General features: G+C 38.1%; 1 protein-coding gene across 1 annotated transcript; it reads left to right on the top strand.

The window, feature by feature from the left end:
* Positions 1 to 5065, top strand: tmem130 (transmembrane protein 130). Its single transcript, XM_034120059.1, has 8 exons — positions 1 to 51; positions 123 to 202; positions 278 to 449; positions 531 to 676; positions 1162 to 1246; positions 1805 to 2007; positions 3863 to 3969; positions 4626 to 5065. The coding sequence occupies exons 1-8, from the start codon at positions 44 to 46 to the stop codon at positions 4761 to 4763; spliced, it is 939 nt and encodes a 312-aa protein (XP_033975950.1). The 5' UTR covers positions 1 to 43; the 3' UTR covers positions 4764 to 5065.
* Positions 5066 to 14128: the final 9063 nt, after the last annotated feature.

Here is a 14128-nt window from a genome sequence, read left to right as displayed (position 1 = left end):
TTAACTTTACTTCTACTTGAGGTCCTCCTGAGGACCAGCAGATATGGACAGGTAAATCTAAACCTCCCTTAAGTCATACATTTGATAATTTAGATCTCTTTTTAAACTTTGTTTGCTTGCAGAAATGTTGCTTGGATCCTGATGCTCCTTCCTCTGGTCGCCCTGGGTGAGGCAGAGATATCAGACCCTCTGACAGATTTGGGTAGGTTATCCATTTCCACTTTTCTAACATGCTTTATGGCTTCAGAACTAAGAAAATCTTTCTACTTTTTAACAGAAAACATTGCTGGGAAGCTGGTTTTCTATCAGATGGAGGGAAATGCCACCTATGTGAGGGACACAGGAGAACTGGCTTCAGATATTCAAACTGAAACCATGTTCGAACTCTATGATCCCCGGAAGAATTTAAGCAGTGCAAAGTTCACCTACACCTGGGACTTAGGGAACGGGTACGAGGACTTGTCATATTTGAAGGATAAACAAAGATTTAGGATGCTTTTCTTTGACTTGTATTCCTTCTTTTGATGCAGAGAGGTGATCCAGGGCACTGAGCCGGTTGTGCGCTATAATTACTCTGAATCTGGAAACTACACTCTGCGGCTGAAAGTGGGAGTTAAAGGGACCAAACTTGCACCTCTATTAACAGATGTCTACTCCACAGATGTCCAAGTGCTCGGTAAGTAGTTTTAAAATGTAGTTTATGTGCAGTTTACCTTGTTTAAAACTTCATACGTTACTTTATTTCCTTGATAAAATGATAAAATGATGAGGTAAAGTCTTAATGAGGCAGGTTACCTCTTGATATGAATCCTTACAAATCCCTAAAAGATTTGATCTGTAAAATGATCCCACAAACTGTCATTAGAAAGGACTCATGGACTCTTGGTGGTTTAGAGCTCATTGCAATGCTTTATGTTGACATTTACTGTATGTGTTATGTATTTAAGATAAGATAAGATGGAGTCATTATATAAATTGCTAATGTATGGAATGACGTGTGTTAGTTGTTTTTGCAAACCAAATTGCCCCTCTCAGACATTCAAGCCACTCTAATGAGTTTTTCAGTCTTAAATGACCTGTCAAAGTGTATTTATATGCAAAGTTGAGCCTTAATAAACCAAGAAAGTGATGAAATTATTAATATCTGAAATAAATGTGTAGATGCCATCAAAAACATCGAGATGAAGGGGCCGTCAGATTACGAGGTGTCGCAGAACACCAGTTTGGCTTTTCATGTTGATGGAAGGTAAGCTGCATTTTGTTTTGTGTGTGTGTGTGAAAGTGTGTGTGTGCTGTACTGCGATCAAACACAGGTTATCCTTTGAATTTGACATATGCCACACACCAATATGATCAATGCTTTTTAAAAGTTACAGTGACAAGGACAAGGAAGAAGATGAGTCTTGTGTATTTTCTCTTATTTCTTTCAAATTAAACCTATACAATTCAATTTAACTTTCCTCCCTGCCTGCAACATAATGACATCACTATGTAACACTCACGCTTCCTTTGGCTTGCGCTCCAACACATTGTATGTGATCTGTGATAGGCTAAGGGGCGGGACATCTCTAGGCAGTTAACCAATTACAACAGAGCCAGAGCAGACTGGGCTCTGGTTTCAGACAGAGGGTGAAAAGAGGTGCTGCAGCACAGGCAGTATGAGAAAAATAAAGAGCTTTTTGAACATTAAAGCATGGAGGCATGTCACATTAGAGACACTACAATGATATGAACCTGAAAATGAGCATAAATGGGCCCCTTTAAACATTATGACCCCTCTCTGTGTGCATCTCTGTGTGTTTAGTCCTCCCTTGTGGGTGTGCTGGCGCTTCCTGCCCAACTGCGTGCCGGACGTGGCTGGGGGCTGCACGCTGACCATGCTGTATGGAAACACGCTGCGCCTGAACCACACCTTCACCTCCGCAGGAGTCCACTGTCTGGACATCAGCGTCCGCAACGAAATCAGCAAGCTGCAGACCTCCTTCAGCATTTATGTCAAGAGAAACAGTGAGTGGAGAAACACACAAAAACAAACACACACACAGCAGGGGGATAAGGCTAACAAGCCAATTTGCATAACAAAAGCATAAAAGAAGACAGGGAAGGTTGGCAAGAAAAAAAACAGTCAGGGGAAAATGCAGATGAATGCTTTCTTGACAGTATATTAATGATGTAACACTCCAGTGATCATTATAAGTGAACATGCTTTTTTTTAAGGCTATAAAATTACTTCAGGGTTATGAAACCGTTCCAACATTTATTAGATAATGTCAAAAGTTCATGGTCATGAAGTTACACAACAAAACTAAGGCTCTCAGTTTGTCAAGATTCATCTTTTACATATTTTTATAAACATATTTTCTTCCAGTCAAGTTTAATTAAGAGGTTGGCTCTTAACTAAACTTGTCTGAAAGAAAATATGTCTTTCTAACATCCTCTGATAATCCAAAAATATATAGAAAAGTCTTGAGAAAGTAAAGTAACATTTAACAACAGCCAAACATCCATTGACCAATTCCTACTTAACTCGTGCAAGGTTAATAATGGCTCAGAGTGACACCCAAGGTCTCATGGCTGTCAGTATTGTAAAAACATGTTGTTGTATGCATACACGTAATATATACTTATATATTCTGCATTATCACAATACATATGATAAAAGAAAGAGTAGCTGGGTTTTGTGTCATGAGGTGCTTCAGATAAAATGTGGTGTTGAGCTGCGTTAGTTCCACGGGCGCAGAGGGAACAGGAAATTGAGGAATCGGGACACCACATGTCTGCTGTGATCAATCGATTTACCTCTGATGTTATCAAACTGAAACTCATACAGTAATAACCAGCTTTTAGAGTCAGAGTATTATTAGGATGGCATTTGGACATTCAGGACTTGGTGTTACAGGCTTCTGTTCCTGTGGCATTACAAACTGAGTGCTATACTAAACAAGGTCATACTTCAATAGAGAAAGTTATAAGGCAGGTCCAAGATCACTTCTCTCTCCATGTCATGTGTGACACTGTATGTGACATCAATAATTACATTACACACTTAAAGGTGGGGTATGTAATTTATTTCAGAAACACTTTTTGTTATATTCCATGGAATGCTCTTAACATCCCGATAGCAATGAATATATTAAATGCTTTGACAATAAATACATTAAAAAAAAAATTCATCTGTGGAAGCCGTAGCGCTGTAAAAAGCACGACCAATCATCTGAGCCAGCCCGGCTAAAATAACTGGATGGCCTACCTGCCTGTCAGCCTTCCATCTCGTGCGCAAACTTATCTCGTGCCCTCATTGGTCATGTGCGCGTTCGTGTGTGTTGGAGGAGGGGCTCTGTAAGGAAGTCTGAAGGAAGAGGCAGATTTTTTCGGCTGCGTACTTTCAAATTCTAGCGCACTCGAGCTGGTTTCTCCAAAATGACATACCCCACCTTTAATTTCACATGAGCTTTTTTCAAATCAAACCTTACATGTAAAACAACCAAACTAAATGAAGTGTTTTATAACAATGAGTTAAATAAGTATTTAATCAGTGAGAATGAGTACTCTGTGAATCCGTGAAAGGTGGGGCAAACAGAAGAAGAATTTCTCCATTCTTTTTTTAATGTAATAAATTAGGAAAATCATAAATTCAATAGTTTTTTCCCTCAGCCTTCCCTCAGACAATTTAAAGGGAATTGAAGAGATTCTCCAGGCAGAATAAATCAGAATTGTGTTTCTTCCTTTACTCTCATGGATTCTGTTTAATAGTTTTCTGATCAAAATGTTTCAATAAGACTTTGTACAATGCTGTTTCACTGTGACTTTGATAAATGATCACGCTCTCAACAACATGTTCTTTGTTCTGTGTGAATTGCAGATAACGCCCACATGTTCTTCATCCTGTCATGTGCTGCCATTCTCCTCGCTACCTTCTCCTTCATCGCCGTCAACGCCTGCCGCCCTCGTCGTCAAAACAGAACACAGGTACTGTACACAACATCTCACAATGACGACTAACTTTGTTTAAAGTATTCTTTTGTATTTCAGTATCTCTTTTATTTCCCATGGGTTTAAAGTGGTAAGAAGTGGTGACTGAGAGCTCAAAGAAAGACGTGAACACACTAAATCTAGTGTGATAATATCGTATTAAACTGGATTCATAATGCTAATAATTATCATAACCTTTATTTATAGGCTACAGCACATTTCAAACACAGGCACTGTTTAAGATGTTTTCCATTAACAACAGAACATATTTCAAACACACAGGGAGTTAAATTACCCAATGAAACACAGAGAGTAACCAATCAAAATGTAAAAAACTAAAAAAGAAATCAAATCACATAAAAGCAATTACTTGTTACTTCTGAAGTGGATTTTTATAATTTTAGTTAAGTAATGTAAAAAGTTATGTGCATATATTTTCCTTATTTGATGGATATACTGTAATCCAAACCTTCCTAAAGATTTGTAGTGTTTGCACTTTAATGCAGTTTATAACCACAAGGAGGCTGTCTATACCCAGAAATAAATCAGACCTGAGCAACAGATTGTGTGTGGCACAGAAATAAGTTTTGCATCTAAAATCAATTTTGACACACATGTTACATAATTTCTCTGGACCTATGTGATTTTTGCAGATTGCTACTTCCAGTAATGCTGTGTTTCTGAAGAACGACGACTCTGAAGGTCACAGCAGGATCTTCTTTAACTTCAACGCACAGAGGGGAGAGAAGGAGCCGCTCCTCCTGCAGTTGGGAGCTCCCTACTCCTCTTAACCCTCACATACTGCAGATATATGCACATAGGTATTTGGCAGCAGCAAATGCACAATCACACATTACATAACCATTCTCATCTCACCATGTATAAAGCAACTGCACAACATACACCTAATGTACTTGTCTAAATACGGTTTAGTCATCCTAGTGAAGAAGTTGTTCACATGCCTTCTGTATTTGCTATAAACTAAATGGTGATCGATGAATGAGTCACAGAGCTTGGGCTGACATTCACATGTACTCATAATAAATTAATAGCACAATTGCAGGTCATGATTAAGCAATGAGTGTTGATTAAAGCGTGCTGTGAATGCATCATTGATTTATATTTTATTTATATTGGTGTATACATTTGAGCCTTGCTTTGCATTCCAGTAAAAGAACATAATGTTACATTTTCTTCAAGTTCTCTTTCTTGCACTGCTTAATAGCAATAGCTCACGACAGGCCGTGGTATATGGTCATTATATCACAGTTAAGGGGCGTGGTTCAGCCCGACGCGACGGTTAACAAGTGTGGCAATATGAAAGAAAAATACACACTCTAATTTAAATAGTTTTTATTAGTAAATAATGATGTTCAAAATAAAATAGTCCCTCCGTTGCCTTCTGCACAAAACATGCAATGTGGTTGCTATGCAACAACACTAACAGCTAGCGAACATATTAGACAGAGAGCGTTGATCGATTATTTGACTATTTATTTACATTCATTTGTATGTTGCCGTTTATTGTGCACCCACTGAAAAACTGTCCAGCATCAGTAGAATGGCTTACGAGGTTACTTGTATAGGTTGAGGTTGTACTAGGCTGTTGGTTGGCGTAGCGAGAATATTGCTCCACTTTCTCCGGTCCACGAGATTCAGCTTCCAGTAGCTCTGGAGAGAGCTTTCGCACCTGTGGCCACTAACGGTCATCATTTCTCTGCTTTGTTTCAAGACCCGCATCAGAAAGCTTTTGAATGGTGCTACTTTTCCAGTTGGTCTATACCTGCTCTTCACGTAGCTCTGCATTTCGTCGTTTGGGTGCTTTTTTTTCCTGGAGATAGGCACTGGCACTGCTCAATCCACTCCTCCATAGTAAGGCCACTCCGGAGGTCGAAGTTAACCTTAAATGTTTCCATCTTAAGCTTTGTTAGTTAGTTAGTTTGGTAACGGACGTAATGTAACAGTTGTAACGGTTGTAGCTTTTCTCAGACGTGGAGGGAAACATGACTATGTGAAAAGTAACTACAATTCTACCCGTGATATACGCTCATTATATCACAGCTAAGAACCAATCAGATTGCTTGATTTGACTTGTTTTATAAATAAAAAATACAATATGATAGGTTTTGATCTCTGATCAACAGGGGTGCCAAACTCAAGGCCCGGGGGCCAAATCCGGCCCGCGACTTCATTTTCTGTGGCCCCACAAGAGCTCTGAAAGAATATAATATGTTTATTATACGGTTACATGGCGATTTACAGAAGCACGTTGCCCATAAACTACATGTCCCACAATGCATCTCAAATTGGACTTTTTTCTCAGAATTGGACTTTTTTTCTTCAAAATATACTTTTTTTCGAAGTCACGCCCATCTACTTCCGGTCCATGGGACCTTATTTCGGAAAAATAATGTATTGAAGTCAATGGAGAGAGAAAACTTATCTTTCGATCCCGTTTGAATTGTGCCATGAATTACACATATGATGTTTGTCAATCTTAAAAAATAATTTCCATGTCAAAAAAGTCACAGTTTGTCGTAAAACTGTTGAAATATAAGACTATGAAAAATATGCAACTAGAAAGACTACAAATCCCAGAGTCGCGTAAGTGATGTCACAATTGTTTTCCTCCACTAATATAGAGATAGCTAAGATAAGATAACGCCATATAGATATAATCTATCTATATGGCGCTGGCTAAGATAAGATAACTTTAACAAGATGCCTGTGTGCTTAGTACCAGGTTGTTATCATACCAGCAATGGGTCTTGCTCGTTCTTTTGCTTCCCGTCTGATGAAAGGACCAGGAGTGGCTTGATCAAGTTAGCTACCTAGCTAGTAGCTAGCACGTTAGTTAGCATTACAGCCTTGTCATTTTTATTAGCCTTAACATGAAGTAACATTAAGTAACCCAAAATGTTAAACAGTAAGAGTAGTAGTCATATTTCGTGAACCCTTTGAAGAGTACTGTCACACCGGTGTGGTCATTCTATAATACACAATTTAAGCCCGGGGGAGAAATGCTAACGCTAACGCTAACGATCTTCTTTACTTCATGCTATCTGCACAAATGGTTGACATTAAACATTAAAACGACCAGGCAGTTCAGAGAGAATCAAAGGAAGGCAGGCAGGCAGCTTTGAATGACATTCTTCAGGACGTGTTTCATTGTGGTGATAGTGAGGGCAGTCAATCGTTTTGTTGACAAGACAGTAGTGACGGCCATCTTGGTGACGTGTGTTGTTGACCAGAGATGTAGTTCATTGAGCGTTTCACACAAACAAATGTGTTACTTCACAGTTTTACAACACATTTTTTTTTTTTTGACTTGCAAAATTATCTTTTAAATTGACAAACATCATATGTGTAATTCGTGGCACAATTCAAACGGGATTGAAAGATAATCTTTCTCTCTCCATTGACTTCAATACATAATTTTTCCGAAATAAGGTCCCATGGAGGTCCACCGGAAGGGGAGGGACTTCGCCACTCTATAGAGTGGCGAAGTCCCTCCCACTTACTTCCGAGGTATGGGACCTTATTTCGGAAAAATTATGCATTGAAGTCAATGGGGAGAGAAAACTTATCTTTCGATCCCGTTTGAATTGTGCCATGAATTACACATATAATGTTTGTCAATCTTAAAAAATCATTTCCATGTCAAAAAAGTCACAGTTTGTCATAAAACTGTTGAAATATAAGACTATGAAAAATACGTAACTAGAAAGACTACAAATCCCAGAGTCGCGTAAGTGATGTCACAATTGTTTACCTCCACCATTCAGATACCTAAAATCAGCGCAATATAGATATAATCTATCTATATGGCGCTGGCTAAGATAAGATAACTTTAACAAGATGCCTGTGTGCTTAGTACCAGGTTGTTATTATACCAGCAATGGGTCTTGCTCGTTCTTTTGCTTCCCGTCTGATGAAACGACCAGGAGTGGCTTGATCAAGTTAGCTACCTAGCTAGTAGCTAGCACGTTAGTTAGCATTACAGCCTTGTCATTTTTATTAGCCTTAACATGAAGTAACATTAAGTAACCCAAAATGTTAAACAGTAAGAGTAGTAGTCATATTTCGTGAACCCTTTGAATAGTACTGTCACCGGTGTGATCATTCTATAATACACCATTTAATTCCGGGGGAGAAATGCTAATGCTAACGTTAGCATCGGCGATCTTTTCTACTTCATGCTATCTGCACAAATGGTTGACATTAAACATTAAAACGACCAGGCAGTTCAGAGAGAATCAAAGGAAGGCAGGCAGGCAGCTTTGCATGACATTCTTCAGGACGTGTTTCATTGTGGTGATAGTCAATCGTTTGTTGACAAGACAGTAGTGACGGCCATCTTGGTGACGTGTGTTGTTGACCAGAGATGTAGTTCATTTAGCGTTTCACACAAACAAATGTGTTACTTCACAGTTTTACGACACATTTTTTTTTTTTTGACTTGCAAAATTATCTTTTAAATTGACAAACATCATATGTGTAATTCGTGGCACAATTCAAACGGGATCGAAAGATAATCTTTCTCTCTCCATTGACTTCAATACATAATTTTTCCGAAATAAGGTCCCATGGGGCTCAACCGGAAGGGGAGGGACTTCGCCACTCTATTGCCGTTCGAAAGCGCTGGAGACGCTGTAGTACATATGCCAGGCCTCTAGATGGTGCTGTTCTCACAGAATCTGCCCTTGCAAAAACAGAGCTAAATAATTGTCAAATTGAGCAAAATGAGGCATGGCTAAAATGCATGATCTGTTTGGTATTTTGAAAAAAAAAAAGTATAAATATGCCTTATATAGGTATGGTCCTACACTATATTATTCAAATATAGCATGATAGGTCCACTTTAAGTATATACAGTCATTGTAACAAGTTGTACCAAAACACACTAAATTACTTGTAGTTAAGTAAAAAAATCAGTGGAAAAGTAAAATATGTTACCTGTGCGTGGCGCTAAAAAAACAAATCATGGGATAAACAGTCATTAAACCATGAATGTTTGTACAAAATGTCATGGCAATCAATCCAATAGTCGTCTTAATATTTTTATTCCAACCAAAATAATATTTCCACCCATAAAGCCACTCCTTCCACACCAGGCTCTTTAAAATGAGTAATGTTTAGACTGGTGTAAACTGTATAATACAAAGATGAAGAATGAAGACAAAACAAGTTGGAGTATGAGATAGATAATGAGTCATGGTTGGCACTAATTCAAATGCTAATTGTTGACTGAGAAAACATAAGCGTGTTGAAGTTGAATACAATTGAACTCAAAGTGAGTCATTGTATATAACAGCGTCACACAAAGACAAACCTTGAATCTCTTAAACTGTGCTGGCATCACTCAGATTATTTTCATCCTGATGGTGTTTAATGATAGCTCGTCCTCTGAGAGAGATGTCACAACATTATAAATTGAGAGTCTGTTGATGAATGCCATCTGTCACACACATTGTGGGGAGCGGCAGGTGTTGAGATGAAGACACCACTTAAATCAGACGTGAGACCTTGAGCTAAAACACTGCTGTGGTTAAGGTCAGTCACGTCCACTGTTTTTAGAAGAAGCTTATTTAACGTACCTGGCTTTTAAACTCTGGTACATTTCCTCACAACTACTGAAGCTGTGTGAAATTCAGAAAGCGCAAATCTAAAAATACATGCTGCGTGCATCTCCTCTCACTTGTGGGTAGTTGTTAAAATGAAAGTCAGACACATAACTTAGAGAAATTCAAGTAGATAGAATAGAATAGAATATACTATAATCCTTTATTGTCATTATACAGGTACAATGAGATGAGTAGAGCTACTCCTTTTTTTAAGGTACCATCAAAAATACAAAAACCAACACGAGACGTACAACATTCAGGAGGAGACAACATACAAACAACACGCATTCATACTTCAATATTCAGATAATGTTAAAGACTTACAAAAGTGTCTAATGTACCAGCTTCTTTTTTCGGGGTTGTTGTTGGTCTCACTCGGTGCAAAAGCAGGACAATCTTAGATAATGTTGCCCATATATATAAACCCCCAGCATTTCCCTCAACATACTCAAAAGTTAAAACAGCGTGGCTTTCTGATTAGAAATGTCTTACCTTGAATACTAAAACATAACGGCAGTATTTAAAGCAACGATTACAAGCAGACACTTCCGACACTAGCTACATTTCCATTAATTTTCAGTTGTGTTTCTGGGATCCTGATCAAGGTAAATTGTATGCATTTTTTACTATAAGCTCACCTTTAGTCTCCACCAACTATGTGGCTCTTAAGCTACTAAATGCTACATCACGCTCGTTGCTATCTGTGTCAGTCTGCAGTTTGATGCTGAGCAGGTAGAGTGCAGAGGATTTTTTAAAGCTTATTCGGTAAAAACAGGAGCCTGCTGTGTTCAAAGACAACTCAAATTTGCGGAGCAGTAAACCAAAACAACACGCTGAAGGACGCTTAAGTGCCACATAGAGCTGAGAGGAAGAGTTGGTTCATAACTCTTTTCTCATTGCACACATTGTTAATATGAAAACATTGATTAGTGCAGCTTTAAAGGATCAGTTTGTAGGATTTAGGGGGATAAATGGAATAAAGAAATGCATTAATTATATAAATCAATCAGATGAGCTCACTGAAAGTTAATGGTCAGCAACAACAAAACCTTACTCCTTTCTCCAGAGACCCACAGTGTAATCTTTTTTATTAAATAAATGAAGTTAATGTCACAAGTTATTTTCCTTATATAATTTAACATAGGAGAGGTACATTTGAACCAAAGAATATTAGTGTTGGGAAAATACTGAATGTACTCTAATATCAGAGTAGCACATGATAACAAAGGCCCTACGTAGCTGTGTACATAACCGGATGTATGATTACCTAGAAGAGCGTCAGGACTGTTTTAGGCATATGATAGCTATGTGATTAACATGATGATTCAGCCTCTATGGAGATAGACATATGACTGCATGTTTATTGCTTACGCAGGCCTTAGCTAATCTGAACTAAACATAGAATACTGCTTTGAACTGGTATTCCTCCATCTTGTGACTGTGTAAAAAGTCCAAATTTTGAGAGAAAGTCCGAATTTTGAGAGAAACTCTGAATTTTGAGAGAAAGTCAGAATTTTTTGATTTTGAGAAAAAAGTCAGGATTTTGAGAAAAAAGTCAGAATTTTGAGAGAAAGTCAACATTTTGAGAGAAAGTCAACATTTTGAGAGAAAGTCAGAATTTTGAGATTTTTAGAAAAAGTCAGAATTTTGAGATTTTCAGAAAAAAGCCAACATTTTCAGAAAAAACTCAGTATTTTGTACATGACAGGATGTATGACTACTTAGAAGAACCGGTATTCCTCCATCTTGTGACTGTGTAACTCCCTCTCTTGTATATCAGCATGCGAAGGACACTGTTCAGGAACTAGTTGTACCAAATGCTCTGTATGTGATGACTACTTCCATTCTTGAGAGGATAATAAATACATGGATCCTGAGATTGAAGACCAAGCCGGTGACGAGGGATATTTTTCTAACAATTAGGTTTCTAAACAAAAGGTCGTGTAGGAAGAGCTTATTTTTATTTTGCATTTTTGTTAATAAAGTTCAAATGTTAATGTCAAACATCAGTATATGCGCTAATGCTAGTAGTTTGTTTTATTCTCTAAAGTTCCCATGTGATGAATTTTTTCAGAGTTGTATTTGCACCCGGGAAATATCATTGTTCACTATAGTTGCCCGGGTACAAATAGCATTGTTGACTATAGTCACCTGGGTTCAAATAGCCTTGTTCACTATACTGTAGTTACCCGGGTGCAAATAGCATTGTTGACTATAGTCACCTGGGTTCAAATAGCCTTGTTCACTATAGTTACCCGGGTGCAAATAGCATCAATATTGAAAGATACGTTTTATACTTTTACATTTCAATTTTATTCTACAAATGCAAAACAAATGTATCTCCTTTAAACTGGCCTTAATGATCTTCAATATATATATACGATAGTCATATAGAAACAGTATATGAACACTTCTTTACACATTTTATTTCACTGTTCAGTTTTGAGTTCACAGGCTTATCCTGCCTGGACACCTTATTTAATTAATCTGGATTGAAGTGATGCCATTCATTTATGTTTTTGAAAATAGTCACTGCTTGAGGTGTATCCGGAGCAGAGTGAACTTGGCAAGAGCTGCTTTGCCTTGAGGGAGTATGTAAGTGATGTAACCCCTGACCTTTTGACCTCTCTTATCTGTTTAGTGTTGCTAATGCCACGGAGCACACCTGTTGTTTTCTTGACCAAAGCCACTTGAGCCTAAAGATCAGCCTGTGTCATTAAATCATGTCCTCCCTGTCACCAGCTTGACTAATACGGCTAACAAGAAACAAATGTATTTTAAACTGGTGTTGATCCAACAACAAACAAGAGTAACTGAATGCTTAAATAATGGATTACAGAAAGTATACTGATTAGCAGGATATCTAAGGGGCCTGGCAGATGAAGAAAACACGATTTTGTGAATTTATTTTGCAGTCATTTCCTTTATTTCCCACATTTACGTTTATTGGCAAAGCATATGGTTTTCAACACTTAGAAAACATTTGATGGCACTTAAGTCTGCATGAGAAGGCCACATGACAAGATCGACAATGCCTTACATTACTACAAATAGAGAGTACATTAAAAAACTATATTTGTTCTTGACAGATACCCTTGACAACGGACAGTGACACTACACAAGTACATTTATAATACATTATTGAGAGTGTGATTGGTCTAACGTGTTACACTTTCTGTCAACGAAAAATCACAAGTAAAGTTATATCACAACAATGACATATTTTTACAACATGATTCACCATTTAAACAGGTTTCATTCAGAAGAAAAGAAGGCAAGACAAAAAGCACTGTGATAGACTCCCTAGTATCACCGGTATCCGTATCCAAGAATAAAGCTTTACCAACAAGGTGAATTTTTTACTTACATGAAGGCTGCAAAATCAAAAGTAGTGCTTCTAGCATACAATAACTCTATTGCACAGAACTACAAGCTACGTGCACGTAACAGGTAAAGTGCCATATTTGAATCTCCCTAACATGTCAGGGTAATAGGTTTGATTGGTGTTGGCTTTAAGCCCATTCCCTAGTTAAGGAATAGACATAACATTAGCCAGACCCTTGATCTTTCCTCCCTTCACTCGCATGCTGCACGCAACATCAACTCACATGTCAGCGGCCAACAGTCTGGACCCTGTAGTAGTAGCGTGCGTCTGAGCAGGACTAGAGTGGATTTTCATTACTCCAAAGCTGCAGTGTGTGGGCGTCTGCGAGGGGATGAAGATGTACAGTAAGTGATGTCTTAGCACCAACACCTGAGGGGAACTTCAACCTTAGAGGTGGGTGTTTTGAAGGGTTTAAGTGCTTCTCAAATATCTTTCCTTGCAGAGTAAGAAACAAGAACATTTTCACACGCTGATATTCAACGTAAAGCCCACGAACTGCCAAGCAGACAATGAAAAAAATGCTGAATGGATGGAAACACTTGCACTAAAAAAACTGAAACGTTGACTTTAATTCAATGTATTATAACAACACATTTCACATAACTGTATTAGGTTAGTTGAAAGCAATTATATTAAAGGTCCCCTATTATACTGTTTTTCATCAATATATTATAGGTCTCAGATATATACAAAACATGTCTCTGAAGTGTTTGGCTCCAAACACCGAACAGATCATTGCAGCATCCCATAATCCCCTCTGTTTCAGCCCTGTTTCCAAAGTGCTGATTCTCTGTCTGTTACTTTAGATGAAAATAAGGAGACCCTCCCCACGCCCCTCTGAGAGAGATTTGGTTACAAAGAACACAATGGTGCTCTAGGAGGAGATTCAGGTGATAAGGTGGGGGGGTTACCTTGGTTGGTGATTGGCTAATGGTTACACAAGCCAAAAAAATCGTTATGACATCATAAAGTGACCAAAATCTGATCAGCTCATTTTCAGACAGGTTTTTATATAAATGGATCAGGACAAAAAGAGAGAGAATCTTTTTTCCTGAAACTTTCAGAGTCTCTTTCCACATGTTGATGTAGAAGAGACATGAAGAAGTGGATTTTGCATAATAGGTGACCTTTAAGTTTAACCTAAAAA

The sequence above is a fragment of the Trematomus bernacchii genome, unplaced genomic scaffold (assembly GCF_902827165.1).
Source record: "Trematomus bernacchii unplaced genomic scaffold, fTreBer1.1, whole genome shotgun sequence".
NCBI lineage: Eukaryota > Metazoa > Chordata > Actinopteri > Perciformes > Nototheniidae > Trematomus > Trematomus bernacchii.
The sequence above is the reverse complement of the archived record's forward strand: the minus strand, read 5'-3'. Positions and strand labels throughout refer to the sequence as shown.